Below are 21,922 nucleotides of genomic sequence, written 5' to 3'. Positions count from 1 at the left end.
ATAGGGACAAGGACTAAGGACAGGAACCAGGGACAAGGACTAAGGTCAGGAACAACAGGGAGCTGGGCCAAACGCTATGGGAAGCATGTAGAGGCTCCAACACAAAGGACAGGGCATGCTGGGATTTATAGGGGAGTGATTGGTGCAACTAACCAATTAAGGGCGGACTGGCCCTTTAAATCTGAGACAGCTGGCGCGCGCGCGCCCTAGGAGGCGGGGACGCGCGCGCCGGCCGGCACAGACCGAGACAGGAACGGAGGAGAGGTGAGGCGCCCCAGGGGCCGAACTAGCAGCAGCGCCGGGTCCCTACACAAGGACCCCGGCGGCTGCATGGGACAGGAGGCGGTCGCGGCGGCGACCCGGAACGCGGGAAGCCGCTGCGGCCGTGACAGGGATTGTAGACACAAAACAGAGGGAAGGACCTTCTGTAAAAACTATTCATTTAAAGTTTTTATGTGATGAGGAATGTTGCGAGGAATGTGTTATGGAGTACACAGAGATACAACAAGACAGAACAAAAACAGCCACCGGCATTAATAAGATTCTGATGTATATTCCAGGAAATTGTCTGGAAGCAGCCGGAGATGATGGGGGATTTTTATTTATTTTTTCAAATTCTGCCCATTCCTAAACAAAATACTGTAGATCTGGAAATAATAGGCTTATTTATCAAAACTGGCCCAATCAATGAGAGCTCAGCTTTTATTTCTTCACCCACCCTGAAAAATTGAAATCTCCTTTGCAATTTGCTGGGCAATAAGGCCTAGTTTCCTGTTAGTTTACATTAAATGAGGCTCATTGAGGGAGATATATCAAGCCTTGTACAGAAGAGCAATTCCCCATAGAAACCAACCAGATTTCAGCTTTTATTCTACCGAGGGTTTTTAGGTTTTTTTTGTATGAAAGCAGGATTGGTTGCTATGAGCCAGTGTCCCACCATTTCTCTGCATACAGAGAGGATTCTTATGCCTGTACTGGTGTCTCCATCACAGATTCCTTTTGGGGTCCATCGAACAATGGTGGTATCCACTAGGGATGGTCCGAACCCTCCGAAGTTCGGGTTCGTATGAACCCGAACGCTCGGCATCAGATTCCCGCTGTCTGCCCACTCCGTGGAGCGGGTGGATACAGCGGGAGGACCGCCTGGAAAACTGGGATACAGCTTATGGCTATGGCTGTATCCCAGTTTTCCAGGCGGTCCTCCCGCTGGATCCGCCCGCTGCATGGAGCGGGCAGACAGCCGGAATCATTTCTGAGAGTTCGGGTTCGTACGAACCCGAACCGAACTCGGTTCGGACCATCCCTAGTATCCACCATATGACTGATCAAGTGCAGCATTATGGATTATGTTATAGGAAACCATGATGCCCGTGTGAACATGTGATTTGCAATTATGGTCCACACTGGGACATGTTCCTTTTTTATAGCAGATCTATGAAAATTGCTGATATGTGAATAGAAAACAATAGGATCTAAATTTGTCTGCAATTGTGGATCCGCAATTACGGACGTGTAGGCTTCTGAACAGCAATTTAACCTAGTTATATCAGGTGCAGCTTATACTGCTTTATTACTGAGGAAGTTGGTCACTCAAGATCCTGGAGTGACAGAACCTTTGGCAATTGGCATGATACTATTAGATCAAATAAAACAAAGGCGTTACATAGTTAATAAAGTTGAAAAAAGTCAAGAGCCCACCAAGTTTCCCCCCTACTCAAAAATTTCAAGAATAGAATAAATCATGGCTTAATGCTTTCAATGAATTGGATCATACATGTGTATATCGAGATAATGAGAAAGCATCTCCCATAGCTGAGAGTGTGTTACAGGGGTTGTTACCCTGTCTAGATAACCCTCTGTGAGCTACACCACCTGATACATTTTACCTGCACTAATACACTATAGCAAACTATCCGAACAAGAGAAAGATTCTTATTATTTATTACACGGTTGACTATACTGGATATATACAGTATATTAAAAGTTAATGCATAAGTAGAAAGAAACGCTCAGCTTGGCACTTCTCTCCCTGTCCTGCTGCATTTGATGAAATTAAGGCCCTATTACACCAAGCGATTATTGGCCGTATTTGGCCGATTATCAGCCGTTAAGGCCTATAATCGCTTAGTTTACTAGCTACTGTTAAAAGGCATCGATCAGCCGACATGTAAGATGTTGGCTCATCTTTGTCTTTCAACATGTTGAAATTTCTTACAATAACAGGAGCAGCGGCCTGCTACTATCTCTTAGCTTTAGTTCGTCCAGAGGGTTTATCCCGCAGCCCCCCTGCTCTAGCGCACTCGCTGACGGCACATGTAATAGCGCTGTAGGAGCACTTATCTCACAGGACGACGCTCGCTTGCTCCTGCTGATCGGGGGCTTTAGAAGCCCCCTTTAGGAGAGGAATGTATAACTAGCTGTGTGACTGCCTTGGATGTCATAAAGCAATATTGTCACTGTGCAAGTAATATCCCTTCCCCCAACCATCTTATCTCTTGTAGTTCCCTGATAAAACTGTACGGAGGTAAAGGTAAAGAACATTTAGTCCATACTAAAGCCTTGAACATGCTGAAATTCCTAGCAACCTTTGATATACAGTATACAGAGAAGAGCGTCACTCCACTATACATTCCGCTGATAGAACAGAATCCTATAGAGCAACAGACTAAGACAGGCATTAAAAAAATCCTGTCAAGTTATATATGATTTAGAGAAAGTATTGTGATACCCAATATGGCTGCTGTTACAGTGGTCACATGAACAGCTAACCAATGCAGCAATAGGAGGGTTGGCCTGTATTGTTATTCAGACACTCATGGGAGTGTTATATTAGCATCCATATTGGATCGACTGAAGATGAAGGAGTTAGGTTAAAGCTGGTGGCTACATTCATGTCATTTCCTGTACTTATTGGTGTATTGGCTAACCTTAAAGCGACTCTGTACCCACAGTCTGACCCTTCCCACCCCACCCCCCAAGCCACTTGTACCTTCGGATAGCTGCTTTTAATCCAAGATCTGTCCTGGGGTCCGTTCGTCACGTGATGCAGTTATTGTCCTAAAAAACAACTTTTAAACCTGCAGCCCTGTGTCAAATTGTCGTGGCCTAAAGTACCCATGTCCTATATATAATATTTATACTCCGCTGACATTGTGCCTTATTATTCTGATAATTGTGTGTTTAATGTTCACTTTGACAATATGGCCGACACTAATTAGTATACGGTTATGTAAAAAAAAAAAATTCTTTAATAAAACCAGATTTACAAAAAAATAAAGCGAAGCACACCATGCATTTAAGGGCTTATCCAGCGCTACAGAAACATTGCCACTTTCTTCTAGAGACAGCCCCACTCGTCTCCAGTTTGGGTGGGGTTTTGCTGCTCAGTTCCATCGAAGTGAATGGAGCTTAATTGCAAATCGCACCTGAACTGGAGACAAGAGTCGTGTTGTCTCTGAAAGAAAGTGGCCACGTTTTTGTAGCACTGGATAACCCTTTTAAGTCTGGGTAAATACATGTATACTATAGGGAAATGATCTGAACTTAGTCTCCATTGACTACATTCAGGCCCTTAATAGCTATGTAATAGAGATGAACGAGTAGTACTCGATTGAGTAGGTATTCGATTAAATACTACACTATTAGAAATACTCGTTTTCAATCGAGCATCCAACCAAATACGCAGTAAAAATTTGATTCCCCTCCCACCTTCCCTGGTGCCTTTTTGGGGACCAATAACTATGCAGGGAGGTGTGAGAGGCCCTAGGAGCACACTGGAATCGCGGGAACAGCATCTATATATTCATTGGCTGGCTTACTCATGTGACCTCCAGAGTATAAGAACTTGGCTTTCCTGCTCGTTGTCAGATGCCATGTTGGACCTAGACAGGGAGAGAGGCTGCTGCAGGGAAAGGGAGGTTTTAGCGGCTTTTAGACAGGAAAGACCCCACAAGCCTTTGTTAGGGCCACTAGAAGACATAGCACAGTATATTCTGTATATATATATATATATATATATATATATATATATATACATACAAAGAATTGGCCAACTACCTGTACAGAAGCTGCTTTATTCAGACAGGCAGCTGGTGTGTATTCTGAACATGCTGCACTGGGTTTAGTCGCTCCTACAGTCTAATTCTTGCAGGACAATCTCAAGGATAGTTTTTTTTGGAGTAGGAAGAGTGTGAATTTAGCTGATTGTAGGCAGGCAAGACCCCACAAGCCCATTTCAGGGGTAATACAATACACAGCATAGCATATACATCTGCGTATACAGTGAATAGGCCGAGTACCTGTACAACATATAGCTACATTCATACAGTGCACAAACTACTAGGCATCAGCTACTTTGACAGGCAGGCAGTGTATAATTTTCCTGTATATACCTGTGTTGGCTTATTACGTGTAACATCCAAATTGTTGTAGTGCAGTACACAGAGCTCTGTGCACATTTCTGTCCATACTAATGTAGAGGAAAGAAGGATTCCTGGTGTTTTTTCCACTTTGCATAGAGGTTATAATGTGCTTGAAGTGTATTGTTGAGAGGCTGTGATAGTTGCGTAATGCTGCGACTTTGGTGTGTTAGATGCACCCAGGCATGCTTTCCCTGCTGTCCCAGTTGCATTCTAGAGGTGTTTGTATGAATTTCTGATATGTCGTGGTGGACTTGAAAACCTAAATTCGACCACTTGGAGATCACCAAGTCACAAGCATTTTTCTCTTATAGACTTTAATGGGAATCAAATTTCGAACTTTTAAATATAGTCAATAAAATATGTTAAAGGCGGCAGAACCTTAGTAGTGTGGTGGTGCCAGAAGTACCTGAAAGGGGCCGCATGTGTGTCACTGCTGTGCAGCCTTGGCAGAGCAGACTTCCATCTAAAGCCTGTTTTACACAGACCGATTATCGAGAAGGAGCGTTGCTAGAAATGCTCCTTTGCCGGATACCTGGGCTTTGTAAAAGTGTCAGCGATCAGCCAAGAGGTTTGTGGCCGCACAAACGATACAGCTGTCCGATTAATTAGGTTTTCTGAACGCACTGTGAACGAGTTCTGTTCCCACTAATTGTCACTCATTTGCATCCTTGCACGGGCCGTGTAAAAGTTCACATCACAGTTCGTGCCTCCAAATCATAGATATATTGTCAAAATCTTACAATTGCCTTAATTCAATGGCCCAAACGTAATCGGTAAATGACTATGTTCAGGTTCTTTTTTGAGAGAATACGAGTTTGGCTCAGATTGAAAAGCGTGGTTTGCAGCATTTTCCAGTCAAAACATGCATATCCTTGGAAAAGTACACCAAAGTAGTCACTATATTGTCTATGAGACACCACTGCTCTCGAAGGCTGCAAACTAGTTAAGGAGAGAGGAAAAGAAAAAGACAACAATTTGTACTATCAAACCATCCATCCAGTTTTCCAGGCTACAAAAGTTGCATTTGTTTTGCATCAGGCTTAGCTGGAGGCATGGCTTTGTGAGGCCTAACACATTTACTATAACTCATGCCAGAAAACTGGTGTAAATTATTGCCAAACATCTGCTCCAGATCTGAGCTGGCGTAGAGTTGTAGCTTGCGGACAGTCAAATGTGCCAAACTTTCTACGCCTCTTAATAAACTGGTGTCATCTCAGTCCAATGTATTTTCCCTTAGGACTGGCAAGTAAAACACTGGTATTTAATTAAAAAAAAATAAAAAAAGTGGGTTAGGAGTAAGAAAGAGTAAGAAACCAAGGCACCATGGAACCATTATCAATGAATGTGATGATGTGTGGGATGTTTGTACGAACCTGAACCATCGGCATTTGACTCCTGCTGCCTTCCTGGTCCATGGGAAAGGTGGAGACAGCCCAAATACCGCCTGGACAACAGGGATACAGCCTATTACCTAGACTGTATTCGTGTTTTCCAGGCGGTACTCGGGCTGTCTCCACCTTCCCTACAGAACTGGAAGGCGGTGGGAGTCAGCTGGGCACGTCACTCTCCCATTTACTGCAGGGGACAAACTTCATAGATTTACAATAGAGACCATTTTCTATAGCAAGACAGAAGAGAGTTGGGAGTGAAGAACCCAACCGAGCAGTTTTGGCTCTAACAAATGAAGCAGGTCTAAACATCCAGATTCTGACCAAGCAAAACTTCTAATAAATCTTTTAAATTTATTTTTTTTTTTTAAGTGACAGTACCCATCACGGGAGATCAGTTGTTAGTGTGACAGCTAGTCTCCCACTGTAACTACCCAAGGCAGAGACTTCTCCCCTCTGGGTAGCTTAACCCAGTAAAAGCTGCTGTCAACCCCCTCCCCCATAGTAAAATGACAGTTTATTCTCCATACAAAATAAATTGTTACATAAAACATAAAAAAAACCTATACGTTTGATATTGCCACGTCCGTAATGACCCAAGCTATAAAATTCTACCATCATTTATGGTAAAGAGATCAAAAAGTCATATAAAGGAGTGTAAATTAGTATCGATAAAAACTGTACATGTTCCCAGAAAACATGAACCTGCAAACAGCTATGTCACAAGAAAAAAATGAAAGCTATGCACCTTGCAATGTGGCAACAGTTTTTTGTTGTTTTTTCAAGAAAATAGTTTCTAATGTGCCAAAGTAGTAATAGTTAAAATAAAAACTATGCGTGTGTGTGGGGGTGGGCGCTCAAAAATGGCCACATCTTTGCTGCATGCGGCGACCACATGAAGGGATATGGTAGAGTGGCACTGTACCTAGAAAAGCACACCTCTTTCACCCATCTGGCCGCCCTTGTATCCTACAGGTATAACTGTACCTCCTTCTCTGCCTCTCAGATATCACTGCTGTCTGATGCTTTTTATTAATTTTTATTTGGTGTGTGTTGGAAGAGGGGTGGTCCTTTATCGTGAGTATATCCCAAACTCTCTATTTTAACTGGAAAAGTTGGGGGTCATCTTACACGCCAGAAAATACGGTAAATTACATTTTTTTCTATTATCCCTCCAAAAAAGTGTTAGTAAAAATCAATCAATAGGTTTAATGAATCTGAAAATGGTGGCAAAAAAAGTAAAAGTTGTACCGCAAAAACCACCACCTCATATGGCTATTTGGGCAAAAATAAAAAAAACAGCATGACTTTTGAAAGGCAGCAATGAAGTATGAAAATGGGTTGGTCATTAAGGCCCAAAATAGGCTGGTCACTAAGGGGTTAAGATCAGTGGAATGACTTGTTTTTTTATTATGAAGTGTATTATATATATATATATATATATATATATATATATATATATATATATATATATATATATATATATATATATTATTTTTTTTTTTTTTGCAGTATAGTTACCACAAGTTTGTGGTAATAATGTTCAGGAATGTGACTCATGCTGTTCTACAGAATATTAAGAAATAGCCAAGAACCTCGTGATCAGACCAAAAATCGGCATTTTCTGACATCTGGAATAATGTGACTTTTCTATACTGTTCAGTTTCCAGAATTCGTCATGTAAATCAACAGCTTCTTACTGTCAGGATGGAATTTCCGCCGTTATGTAACCGAAGATTAATCACTCTATAATAAAAACTTCTGCAATATACTTTGTGTTTTAGTTCCCTATAATATCTCAGTCATTGAATAAAAACACTTTATTATCCCTCCCACTGGATGAAGGCTTGGGCAGACCCATTTCTTTAACGGTCTATGATCTAAAAAAAAGACATTAGAAAGGGGTTTCATTTCAGGGGCAAAACAAGAACATTCCTACCAATGACAACAAGCAGAGAAGGGGAAAATGGAGACAAACTGAAAACAATGGATCAATACTTATGTATTAAGCATTATAGATTTTATAAGATTGTAGTTGTGCTTCAATAGAAAAGGGACTTTGAGGAAAGAAGAGTGGCTTAAAAAAGGCTCCACATCACTCCAAAATGTCACCGCAAGAAGCCATAGATGACATTTTTTCAACGGGTTATCCCCTATTCATAGGATATGTGATAGCTGGCTGATGGGTGGGAGTTTGACCATTACAGTAGTGTTAAGAGCATTGCTTACTGTCCTCATCCTCACAGGTCCACTTTAGTGTTTCCTGTAGTCACTTCTTGCACTTGACTTCCTACATAAAGGACTGAAGTGGTCATGGGAAGTTCTATCTGCTGCAGAAGAGAGGACTTCTCCATGTTGCAGAGGCTTCAATTGACTTGAGATGAAACAGGAAGCCATGATTGGATCTAAAAATGAGATGGTAATGCTATGCTGGGAACTAGGAATACAAAAGGGAGCCATACTGGACAAAAAAAAAAAAAAGATGGCTAACCATTCTGAGGACTTTTTAGACAGAGAGTCGTGCTTGGGACCAGGAATGAGATGAACTAGGAATGAGACGAGGAGCCATGCTGTGAACTGGGAATGAGATGAGGAGCCATGCTGTGAACTGGGAATGAGATGAGGAGCCAAGCTGTGAACTGGGAATGAGATGAGGAGCCATGCTGTGAACTAGGAATGAGACGAGGAGCCATGCTGTGAACTGGGAATGAGATGAGGAGCCATGCTGTGAACTGGGAATGAGATGAGGAGCCAAGCTGTGAACTGGGAATGAGATGAGGAGCCATGCTGTGAACTAGGAATGAGACGAGGAGCCATGCTGTGAACTGGGAATGAGATGAGGAGCCATGCTGTGAACTGGGAATGAGATGAGGAGCCAAGCTGTGAACTGGGAATGAGATGAGGAGCCATGCTGTGAACTGGGAATGAGATAGTGGGGCAGACTGGGTACCAGGAATGAGAGAGGTATCCTAACTGGGGGCTATAAATTAGATTGGAAGGGATGCTGGGAAGAAGAAATGAGAGGGGATACCTTGTACTGTGTGGGAGGTTTTATCGCAACGTAGCAATAGGTCATAAAAGATTTTATTCTAACTGGCAAAGTTACCATCTATCCTCCGGGGATAACTGTCTGATCACAGGGGGTTTAACCACTGGGACCCCCTGAGATCTCAAGATCAGAGTCTCCTATTGGAATGAAGCAGCTGGTCGTATATGCATGCTGCAGGCTGATTTATTCTCCATAGGGCCAAACACCATACTCTGCTGTTTGGCAACATCCATAGAGAATAAATGGAGTGGTGGCACACGTGCAGATGTGGGAGCCATGGGTCCCTGTGACCGTGGAGTACCTCAGCAGTTAGACACCAACCCACCTCCACCCCCTGCACTTACAAAGTTATCCACCATCCGATGAAACATCTCTGTGGGCAAATCTGATACACTGTTCTAGGCCTAGAACTGGGTGACGGAACAAAGCACAACACAGGGATCCTCTCTTTAGTGGTCTGTGATTTGCTGCTTCATGCTTAATACAAGTATCAGTTTTACCCAGAATGGTCCTTTAAATGATAAATGGATTATCCAGGATTAGAGCTACCTTTCTCCAAAAACAGCACCACCCCTGTCCTCAGGTTATGTTTGGTATTACAATTTAACTCCATTCACTTCAGTGTCTGGAGCTGCAAAGCTCACACCCAAAGACGACAAGTGGTAGTACTTCTAGAAGAAAGCAGAAATAATTTTCTAAGCCTGGATAACTCCATTTAAAACGGCAATATACTAAAGGCCCTATTCCACGGGTCGTTTAGAGGAGCAATATCGTTCGTATTCGGCCGATAACGGCCGCTACGAACGATATTCGTCCCGTGGAATAGAGTGCAACGATCAGCCGACATCGTTCATGTCGGCTGATCGTTGCAGTCGCTTGTTTTTCAACATGTTGAAAAACAAGCGACTGATATAGCAGCGATCTGCTGCCGTCGCTCCGTCGGCAGCAGATGCTGCTATATCCTATGGGCTGCCCGGACGATCAGCGATCCCCCGGGCAGCCCCCCCAGCAGCTCCCCGCCGCCCCTCCCGCACTCACCCGCTCACTGACGCCGCGTTGAATAGCGGCGGCAGCGAGCGGGGAACAAGGAGCAAACGAGCGCTAATAGCGCTCGTTTGCTCCTCCAAACGACTCGTGGAATAGGGGCATTAGTTTTACATACGTACAGAGCTACAGTATGACACTACTGATGTAAGAACATGGTGCACCCATAATATTGGTTGTGTCACTGTTCGCCATTTGGTGGTGGGTCCTCACATACTTACCAAGTGGCGTCTATGCCTTTAGTCTGCATCTGATCTCACAGTCCAGAAAGAATGTTACTATAAACATCCATTTACTGGAAGTCTGCAGGAGGATATTCAGAGGAATGAGATGTAATATTGCCTGACATATCGGTGGGATTTGTGGAGCTATCCCAATAATTTGTAGTGGTTCTCAGGGTGTAGCACCTCCAAGTGTCCCCCAGCTGCAGCAAACCATGGGGGGTGGGGGGGCTTAGTCGCAGTGAGCCACCTGATAAATAGCAGGGGACAGTGTCCTTCATGCTTAGGCTGCAGATGTCAGCCATGTTCACTGGGTACATATGCTTATATCTGGGTAACAAGCCCTGCACAATCGCTTTGTTCCTATCGGGATTCTGCTCCCTGCCGCTCCTCCCCGGGTGCTGAAAAAAGATGGATCCAGTCCTGGGAAATTGGGAGAAATTTCCTGGGACTGGATCCATCTTTTCCCAGCACCTGGGGAGGAGCTTTGCGGAGCGGAGCAGACTTCAAAGCCCGCAGCCTGATGAGCAGAATGCAGATAGGAACAAAGCACTCTGTTCCTACTGTAGATTCATCTCTAATTCGAAGCATTATGGCGGCTGTTATATGGGTGCTTTCATTTAGCGGTATAATATGAGCAATATGGTGCGTTTACACAGGCAGATTTATCTAACAGATTTGTGAAGCCAAAGCCAGGAACAGATTATAAACAGAGAACAGGTCATAAAGAAAAGACTGAGATTTCTCCTCTTTTCAAATCCATTCCTAGGTTTGGCTTCCAGAATCTGTCAGATAAATCTGCCTGTGTAAACACAGCAATACGTGCTTCTATGATCAGCATCATTTCTACATGTTATAAGACCTTATATATGCATAATAGTGGGTTACACCAAATTTCTATATACAATGAATATAAATAGCTCCTTTCTCATTGCAAATCCCATCAATTTGTTCTCTTCAATGGTTAAAATTATTTCCCCTGCACCGAGCAACTACAACAGGTCGGACAGGCTCCTTAGATACAGCAGGAAACACAGTATACTGATCTGTGCACATTAGGCGACATAAGACACAGAAGCCTCTAGAGAAGGGGTAAACGACCTGCGCCCCCCCCCCCCCCCCCCCCCCCCAGCTGCTGCAAAACTACAATTCCCACCATGTCTGAAGAGTGAAAGCTGGGTGAGCACAATTCTGGCCAGATATACATGGGAGGAGACGTATGGTGCTGTCCTATGCTAGGAGTCTACCAATCAGCTTTCATTTTATCAGAGCAAGGTGAGACATGAAAACTGAGCTGTGACTGGTTGCTATAGGCAAAAAAGAGATTCCCACTATAGGACAGCAGATAAATCTCCTCCATAGTTCCCAATGCCGCTCAGCTAAAAGAAGAGGAAAGGGCTCCTTCAATGCAGGTAAATGGCCATGGCTGTCACTGTTTTCTATATAACACACTAATACCTGGTACGCATTGTACAAACCTTAGTACAAGACCATAGACTGATGAACCAGAGGCCTCTGTTAGCCCTTCTTTCAATATAATGGTGCCCTCTAGTGGTGGGACAAGCTTATAACATACATTACAGGACACAGGGACATTCAACAGCACTTAGGGCTCTATTCCACCGGACGATTATCGTTTGCATAATCGTTAACGATTAACGATCTCAAGCGACCGCTATTGCGAAAGACCTGAAAAAGTTCAGTCATTTCCATGGAACGATAATCGTTACTTATGATCGTAATTGCGATAGTTTTTTCTTCGCTATTTATTCGCTATTGCGTTCGTATCTACTGCGAACGACCGAACGATGTCTTATTCAATGCGAACGATTTGCGAACGAGCAACGATAAAAATAGATCCAGGTCTTAGAAAGCGATCAAAGATTTCTCTTTCGGTTGTTAATCGTTAACTGCATTTCAACTGAACGATTATAGTTTAGATTCGAACGATTTAACGATAATCTGAACGATAATCGTCCGGTGGAATAGGGCCCTTAGTCATGCAGTTCTCCAAGATGCAGTGATTGGTAGGGGTTCAAAACTTTTGAAACTTACTAAAGATCGTAATTTCTGGGTCTCTATCAAGTCTTCATACTAATCACAGCATGGCAAATGCTATAGACAGATGCATTGGTGCCGTTGTCCGTAAAACATGTCAATCTGATGCAGGGGAAATGTTGCATTACATGTCAGTGATATAAGTAGTCAGTCTACTATATTCGTCAAGGCTTATATACTAAATGGCCCCTTTATTAGCCCCCCCCCCTTTCCTTTCAAATTGACGCTTCCCCTGTATAGAGATTAGACCCATAAACCTGAGTGCAGCACAAAATCCAGTGATCTGTTTTCTGTGAATCTAAAATCCAGTGATCCTTGTAAGACCTGGTCATTGAGGCTAGACCAGCCAGAGGCAGGATGTCATTGCCAGCTTTGTGGGGCTCTCTCCTGTAGCACTGTTGAGAGTATACAAAGACGGGTACAATGGAGGAAAAATATCCCATTAATACCTGCAAGACAGTGACTGTCAGCAGGACAATACATCTACATGGGGAAAGGTTATCCTGACAAGCCAGAGGTATTACAATATCAGGAAGTAAGGATTATTCATTGTACTATTAAAGTTAATATGATTTCCAATATTCTTTTTGTTTTAATTCCTGCTATAGCTGTCAGTATCTCTGCTAACTCACACCCAATGGTTTACTTCCAGAGGATAGCGGCCTTTTGGACACACCGCTACATGTTCTGTTACAAGACACAGCTCTGACATTTGAACGGTATGAACCAGGAGAGGCAAGCTATGCACATGTGGGTAAACAATGAAGATCACATCAAATGACAGCAAGCAAGGATAAACACACATCTATCTACATGGTGCTCAGACAGGTAAATCTAAAAATAAAAAAGTTACTTACCTTCTTCGTCCCCAGTCATTGCTGTAGCCTGATCCTTATTCTGTATTCGGAAGGCACTGCCTGCACAGTGACAGCAAAAAGGAAGGCGGCATAGGTTTATAGTAGGTTTACAGTTCTAAAATAAAATTAATTCATTAAAACTCCTAGACAACCCTAGTGGAAAATTCCGTGCAGAATCCGTTTCCCATTGACATACATTAAATAGTGGATTAAAGCAGATTTGTTTATGTTAACAAAAATGTGGTTGACCGTGTTTTTTATACATTAAGATAAAACATACTGAAATTGATGGGAAAAAAAGCACTGTACACCTAGCCTTATTAAACTACAGCTTATACGCTGCTGCTGCAACAGCTGAGATAACTTAGACCCCCACCATTAAACTGCTTAGGTTGTGAGCACATAAAAGTGTGTGAATAGACTGAACACGTCCCTGTGAATAAGACCCACAGCATTATACTGAATTATAATTCATAGCCATGTGAATGTGACCTTGACTGTGGGATCTAATCTGTTAGAGGGAAAGGCCTCAATCATTCATTCTCTAGGAGAGCTGCCGTAGATAACGGTGTATAGAATTTGGCTATCTATGTGGGTCCCCATAGAGCATGGTTCTCCGAACTGCGGCTCTCCAGCAGTTGCAAAACCACAATTCCCACCATGCCCAAACAGCTAAAGCTTTGGATTTGGCTGTCCAGGCATGATGGGAAATATAGTATTGCAACAGCTGGAGGGTGCAGTTTGGAGACCCATGCCATAGAGAATGGTTGGTGACACATAATTTAAAGCATAGCTAACCTCAGGGGAAAAAAAAAAACTAAGCATGTCCTAGGTATGTGTCAAAAGTATTTTTCAGTCAGGGTCTGGGTGATAAGAAAAACCGGCCCCATAGACTTGCATTGGGAGTCTGTGCAGGTCATGTGACAGCCGGAACGGGCTAATCGTATAATTTTCTCAACTAATGGTGCATTTACACAGACAGATTTATCTGACAGATCTTAAAAGCCAAAGACAGGAATGGACTATAAACACGGAACAGGTCATAAAGGAAAACTGAAATCTCTCCTCTTTTCAAATCCATTCCTGGCTTTGGCTTTAAAAATCTGTCAGATAAATCTTTCTGTGTAAATGCACCATTATTCTCCTGATTGGTCTAAACACTCAGACAGAAGTTTTTAAGAAGTCAGGGTCTGTGACATATCAAATTATGGTAAGCTTTTTATTGTGTAAAAGTGTAAATTGTAAGTGTAAATTTTTTTTGTGTAAAAGTAGTCAATGATGCCATACCCATCCTACAACAGTAAACACAAGGGTTAAATAGAAATCTAATTTTATTGGGATTAATACAAACTGGTTTGCAGAACACTTTGTATAATACATTGCTATTAAAGAGGAGTGCACATCGCCTAAAGAGTCCATCATAAAGGTGCAGCGTACATGGCCGCTGCAAGGAACAGTCTCAGTTCTCGATCCAGGGAAGGAAAGGTTAAGTGCTCGACTTTAAAAGAGACAGTAACTGTACATAGGTGACACTGCCTCCCCACGATGCAAAGTGCGCTGCCAACACTGTAACCAGGTCATAGCTGCCGGTAACTACTGTACAGTGAGTAAAAGGATCGTAAAACACTGTTCTCCAATGTATTAAAAAAAAACAACAAAATACAAAGGAATTACGGTCGACTGCAAAGCCAGAATATACAGAGAAAGAGGATGTCATGCCAGGTAATAGCTATGTATGTGCTTACCCAGGATTCCTAACTGTGTGTGCAAAAAACGTTTTCATATAAAAACACATAATCAATGTAAACCGATCGGTCTGATTGCAATAAAAGTAAAAAAAAAACAAAAACTATACATATTGAACATAGGTGGTTACAACAACCATGCATTAGATTGCCAGTGTAAGTGCCAGGATACTCTAAGACTCAATGCATCGTGATCTAGGCCACTATTCGCCAACATGTGGCCCTCTAGATATTGCAAAACTACAGCTCCCAGCATGGGAGTGGATGCTGGAAGTTGTGGCTTTGCAACAGCTGGAGAGGTTGGGTGAACACTGATGTAAGTCATCTGCAAGTGAAAAAGTTCAACCAACCAACAAATGGCTACCAATGCCATGTACACCATAAGTATCAACTGTGTATGTACGTTAAATCAGTGCCAAGTACATGCAGATGCCAATGCACATGCATGATCGACATTACTACAGTATAATCACATACTGGGGATAAAAATAAAAAATGCAGTAACACTAGTGATTATACAACCAAGAGTGTGCCTTGAGCAAGAAATGTACCCCCTCTAAATCCCTGAGAAAGGGGAGGCTCTAGGGAAGTGAATGTGCCAGTATGTTCCTTATCTTATGGGAATTGTCCTAAAAAAGTAAATTTCTTAGAGGAACCAATGTAGGAGGAGCAGGAGTCCACACCATTGAGCTTTGCATTAGGAGTAGCAAAGTATGTATTTTAACAGAAAGTCCCTTTAAAGGGGTTATCCAGGAATAGAAAACCCACAAACCACCCCTGTCCTGTGTGGTATTACAACTCACTCCAATGGAGCTCAGCTGCGCTACTACACACAGCCTGACGACAAGAGACAAGAGTGGTGCCTCTTCTGTAAAAAAAACAAAAAAAAAAAAAAATAAGCCATGTTTTCTAAGCCTGGATAACGTCTAACATCCCATCACAACTGGTTGATAGAACTAGACTGACCAAGTTGCTACCTATAAACCAGCGATGGGGAACCTTTGGCCCTTCAGCTGTTGCAAATCTACAATTCCCATCATGTCTGGAAAGCCTTCGGCTGTCCAGGCATAATGGGAATTGTAGTTGTGCAATAGATGGAGGACCGAAGGCTCCCCACCCCTGCTATAGAGGGCCAGCATGTGAACAGCGCGGCACACATTCATATCCAGGACAATCGTTTTTTGGCAATTAAACTTTTAAAAAGCCATTGTAATATCCATCCGTACACGGGAGGAAAATGCTGTTCTTGCGGCAAGAGACCTTGACCGATCAAAAACTTTGGCATGTCTCTAGGACCATCTAATACAGGTACACTTTAGAGAAGCACAGCTACTTTCATGCAAAAACAGCACAGCCATCAGGTTGTGTGTGGTATTACAATTCAGCTCCACGGAACTGCGCTGCATGACCACACCCAAATAAGAGTGGTCCTGTTTCTGAAGAAAAGTGGCCATGTTTTCCCAAGCCTGGATAATAACTGGCCACACTGGGGCAGCTGCATGAACTCAACAGAGATACTTATTTCTTTCTCTGTTTTTCACAATGTTTCTGTGCTTTACAATTTAGCTAGTAAAACCACAAACAGGCATGCTGGTTGCTGTTGCTGGATCTCATTGTTTTTTCTTACTTTCATTATAGCCCCCATATTCAATAAACATAATAATTGCCTAGGATATTGATGTGTAAAGCAGTGTTTACACTGTGTGGATATGTTTTGGCTTATGCGAAACTGAAGGGTTTTTACCATATTTTCAGAAATTGCAGGGGAACAAAATACTGCAAACAAACAGCCTCATTGAGTTGAGTCCATGCAAACAGATTTACACATCAGCAACTTGCTGACTGTTTCCAAAATAAATCTCTGATCCCCTTCTATCTGCAGGGATAGATGGCCACTGGCTGCATGCAATGAGGCTTATATTAGCCTGTACGGGAGAGGATCACAGTCACCCAGTTGGGGGTTCCTCACACCAATGGACAAAGGGTCTAAAGGATCTGTGCTATTTGGAGGGTCTTTTGAGAAAGTGCCAAATTTTATCACCGATTATGTGCTTATCCAATGATATTATTACATGGGTGTGCTTTGTATTAAGATTTAATGATGGGCCTATTAAAATAATTTACGGTATATAGCGATGGGAATGCCATAAAACCATAGAAGAGGGAGCTGGCTACAGTAGCACAATCTGACACAGGACCCTATATGTCAGGGGGGCCATATATGTTGCATAAGGGTCATCAATATAGAATGCAGGGAAGTCGCAGGTTGTAGGTCACCACCTTAGAGCAATGTTACCCCAATCTGTAGCTTTTCAGTTGTTGCACAACTACAATGCATGTCATGTCTTTACAGCAAAAACCTATCAGGGCATGATGAGAGTTGTAGTTTTGAAACAGCTGGAGAGTCACAGGTTAAGGAACATTGCCTTACAGAATCTTAGAATAAAACTTTATCATACAATGTTTAATAGGGAGAGAATCTCCTCTTATTCCACAGGATCTATATACAGTATATGGAATGTATTATTGTGAGTGTAATGATATATACACCGGGCCTGTCATAGAAAAGCATACCAAAATCTCTGTAGCAGCCAGTCACTGGATTTAAAATTGTTATTTAAAAGACCACCCGAAGGCTGTCAGAAGTTTTCAACCACTGGAGCTGCAGGTTGCAGAACACGGTTGTAGTTAATCCATTTTTTTATGGTCCATTTACACAGAAAAATTATCTGACAGATTATCTGCCAAAGATTTGAAGCCAAAGCCAGGAATGGATTTGAAAAGAGGAAAAATCTCAGGCTTTCCTTTATGACTTGATCTCTGTTTATAGTCTGTTTCTGGCTTTGGCTTCAAATCTTTGGCAGATAATCTTTCTGTGTAAATTGACCCTAACTCTACTAGGAAATTTGGAGTGTATAGACATTGGCTCCATACAGGACTTTTAAACTAGCCAGAAAAACGGGCAACTACAGAATCTCTTGTTGTGGAGGACTCAAGACACAGAAAGCACAAAGCACATTGGTTTTACTGGGCACCATGCAATGCTTGACTTCTGTCATCAGCAGGGGGCGCTGCAGGGATACTGAACACTTACTGCTGTGATGATTTGGTGACAAATAGGATCCCAAGAGCCCTACAGCATGTGCTCAGCATAGCAGGACCCTTCTAACAAATAATTATTCTAGATCCTTTCCCCTCTCAATAGATTCTTAATGGAAAATATATGACATGACTGACACAATAAAACTACTGCAAATTTCATACAAGTATTTCTTGCACCTTGTAGTAGGTAACTTCTACAGTCATAAAAGTCATAAAATCATGACTAATCGGATCTATCTCCTGAAAATAACTAATGATCAGCAGATTAAGGGATCTACAGTGCTCCACCAAAATGTATGATACAGTGCCATCCATTTAGTAGTGGCTGCAGCTGATACTGCAGTTATATCCCATTCCAGTTAAAGAGGTTTTTCAGGATTAGAAAAACATTTTTTCTTTCAGAGAACGCACCAATCTTGTCCTCAGTTTGTGTGTGGTATTGCAGCTCAGTTCCATTGACGTGAATAGAGCCAATCTGGTAAGGTCAGGTATGGTGGTATTTTATTTGTAACGTTCTCCCTGTGTTTGCATGGGTTTTCTCCCACACACTAAAAACAAACACAGCTGAATTTAGAATTTACGTTTGGAGCCATAATGTGGACAGGGACCGATCTGAGCAACGACAAGCTATGTACAGAGCTGCAAAATAAGTTGCTACAGTATGTCATATTATATTTATATTATTTTTTTTTCTAGTCTTAATTAATCCCTTTAAATATACCAGGTACAGTCACTTCAAAGTGTACCATGCTGTGCCAGTTAAACTCTTTAAATCAGCTGCAGGTGCTGGAATTGAACTCCCATGGATGACATTCATGGTGTATTCTAATGGTGCGTTTACACGAAACGATAATTGGCCTGATCGTACGATTAACGATGTCGGAGTAACGATTTTTTTTCATAACGATCAGCGTTTATATGGTACGATATATCGTACGGAAAATTCGTTTTGCGATTGTTTTGCGTTCCTTAAGCCTATCTCACACATTGGTTAAATCGGCAAACGACTGTTCACACGGAACGATCTGCAAATTTTTTGCGAATGACGAACGACGATTTGATAACATGTTGAAAGATCAAAATTAACGATTTCTCGTTCGTCGTTTGATCGTTCGCTGCGTTTACACGTACGATTATCGTTCGAATTCGATCGTTATCGCGCAAATTTGCGCAATAATTGTTACGTGTAAATGCACCATAAACCTCAGAGTTTCACTTTTCCACAAATAGCACCTTGATATGTACTGACAGAGGGTGGAGGGGGCAAACAGGGGGCCCCAATACAGCTGTCTACAGATGAAGACAACTCACCCCCCCCCCCATAAAGCACTGCCTGACAACAAGACTCCATAAACCTTCTGTGTTTCTTCATTGCCCTAGGATGATCTACAGCAGTGTTCCCCAATTTCTGGCCCCCCAGCTGTTGAAAAACCACAACTCCGCCACCACCACAAATGATGATAATTATAGTTTTGCAACAACTGGAGAGCACATATCGACAGAAATAGATGGTGAAAAAACTCCTCTGACCTCCCGTCTGCTAAGCTTGCTACCCACGTCCATGCTTCTCTCTCTGCAGTCAGGTAAATAGATGAGAGAATGTAAGATCAACACTTTGTAGACAGGCTTCATTATTATTAATATTATTATTCACATATCCAACCATCACCCCCCCCTCCCCCCTAAATTTACTTGACCACAGGTTTTCTTTTTTGTTAAAAAAATATATAAAATATATTCAAAAACATATTACAGAAGTAGATAGTGTACAGCTTTCCATCTTATACAGGTATATATACAAACACTGAACATCGGCTTTCTATTTTCTGATAAGCCGTAATGGTTAAAGCCCTTGCTTGGTAGACCGGGTTTCTATAACAAGTGGTGTTCAGAGACTGAAGCGGAATCATCTTTGCGGTTACCATGCATTTTCCTTATTTAAATAAAGCCGTATTAAATGTATCTATAAAAAAATTGCTATGGAACACATCTCATGCCGTTAAAAGGTTACGGGTTATGCTGCGGTCGTGGGACCAGGTCAACAAAATGTACAACATAGGATTGGCGGACCTATTGGAGAGATAAAAAAAAAGAAGAAAACCCATACACACAGGATCAGTCGACAGATTGTTCCAGTGGGGTGCTCCGGAGGTGTCGCTTTGGCTCAGCTGTAGAAAAGAATCGCACGTCTTGGTCTCGGTCCAGCTGCATGGCTTGCACAGTCTTTTCCACCGAGTCAAGATGTGGGTTGCCCAGGCTGGTAAAGTAGGCTGGAAGAATTATTCCACAATTATTCCACAATGATAAGGTTGTATCTGCTGCTGTGAATCTGCCCCTTCCATAATAAAACATCTTGCCAATCGACATCACTAAGTATAATGGGCACCAACCATACTATCAATGTATACAAGAATAAGCTCTCTGTTCTATGATGTCTAAGTGTTTCCGCCAAGTGTAGACCAGGCCTAGCAGTATTGCAGTCTGATCACCCTATTCACATAATGACAAAACCATCATACTTCTCCTCAGAAATACTTTGTGCTTGACTTACAAGGGAACTTTATGTTAAAAACCTGAGTGTGCACCAATAAAGAGGTGGAGGTGTAATCGGATACCATTTGATTATTTACTGTTTAGGCCATCAGTATGATAGTAGTAGGTAAGGGTCATCCCCACTAATCGGCAGAAGGAAGGGGGCTCCAGTAGTAAGGCACTTCTAGTAGTAATCGTGTTGGTATCACACCTTGCTATACAGTCGGAGCTGCAATAAAAGCCACAGTGGTTACTAAAAAATAAAGAGCTGTGACGGGTTAAAAAAAAAAAAGATGGGGAAATCGTGCTCACTGGGGTACTGCGCTTCTTGTACTAATCCCATATTGGTTAAAAATGCCATTAACCCGAACCAACTTCCATTTATGCGTTTTCGCTTTTTCCTCCTTGTGCTTAAAAGGCCATAGCACTTGCATTTTTTCCACCTAGAAACCCACATAAGCCCTTATTTTTGGCGCCACTGATTGTACTTTGCAATGACAGGCTGAATTTTTGCATAAAGTACACTGCAAAACCAGAAAAAAATTCAATGTGTGGTGAAATTGAAAAAAAAAAAAATATATATATAAAAATATTTTTTTTACTACGCCATTCGCCCTGGGGTAAAACCGTCTTGTTATACATGTTCCTCAAGTCGTTATGATTACAACGATATGTAACATGTATAACTTTTATCTGATTTTATCTGATCTTATTTTGTAAAAAATTCAAACCATTGTTAACAAATATATGTTTCTTAAAATCGTTCTATTCCCAGGCTTATAGCGCTTTTATCCTTTGATCTATGGGGCTGTGTGAGGTGTCATTTTTTGTGAAATGATCTGTACTTTTCTATTGGTACCTTGATTGCGCATATGCAACTTTTTGATCGCTTTTTATTACAATTTTTCTGGACTTAATACTACCAAAAATGCGGAATTTAGCACTTTGGAATTTTTTGGGCGCTTACGCTGTTTACCGTGCGAGATCAGGAATGTGATAAATTAATATTTTGGGCCATTACGCACCAAGCGATACCAAACATGTTTATTTATTTTTATTTATAACATGGTAAAAGGGGGGGGGATTCAAACTTGTATTAGGGGAGGGGGCTTTTTATTAATAACACTTTTTTGTTTTTTACACTTATACTAGAAGCCCCCCTGGTGGACTACTAGTATAAGTACACTGACCTCTCATTGACATCAATGAGATCTGCTTGCAGCCGGAAGCAATTGAGTGCCGAGCCGGGATCAGAGCCATTACGGCGCAGACCCCGGCCGATGCCGGAAGTAAGGATCGCCCCTCCACGACAACGTCGCGCGCAGGGGGGGGATACATCTGACAACTGCATCTGAATACTTAATTAGCGGTCCCGGGCTACAAGCGGGACCCGGGACAATCAACAAGATCGTCGCTTGTTTATAATGTGGCTTGGGCCATCAGATACAGCCTTAGGACACTGATGCCATAAATGTATGACAGATCCCACACCTATGTCTAGAACA

At 42.1% G+C, this 21,922-nt stretch overlaps 1 protein-coding gene across 1 annotated transcript in view; it reads right to left on the bottom strand.

Annotated features, from left to right (window-relative positions):
• Positions 1-14,351: 14,351 nt before the first annotated feature.
• Positions 14,352-21,922, bottom strand: part of LOC138771748 (serine/threonine-protein phosphatase 4 regulatory subunit 1-like) — a 37,802-nt gene continuing 30,231 nt past the window's right edge. The window contains exon 20 of the mRNA XM_069951720.1: positions 14,352-20,155. Coding sequence (XP_069807821.1) covers positions 20,001-20,155 — 155 coding nt within the window. The 3' untranslated portion in view covers positions 14,352-20,000. The remainder of the gene's footprint in view (positions 20,156-21,922) is intronic.

This window comes from Dendropsophus ebraccatus, chromosome 14 (assembly GCF_027789765.1).
Source record: "Dendropsophus ebraccatus isolate aDenEbr1 chromosome 14, aDenEbr1.pat, whole genome shotgun sequence".
Lineage (NCBI taxonomy): Eukaryota > Metazoa > Chordata > Amphibia > Anura > Hylidae > Dendropsophus > Dendropsophus ebraccatus.
The sequence above is the reverse complement of the archived record's forward strand: the minus strand, read 5'-3'. Positions and strand labels throughout refer to the sequence as shown.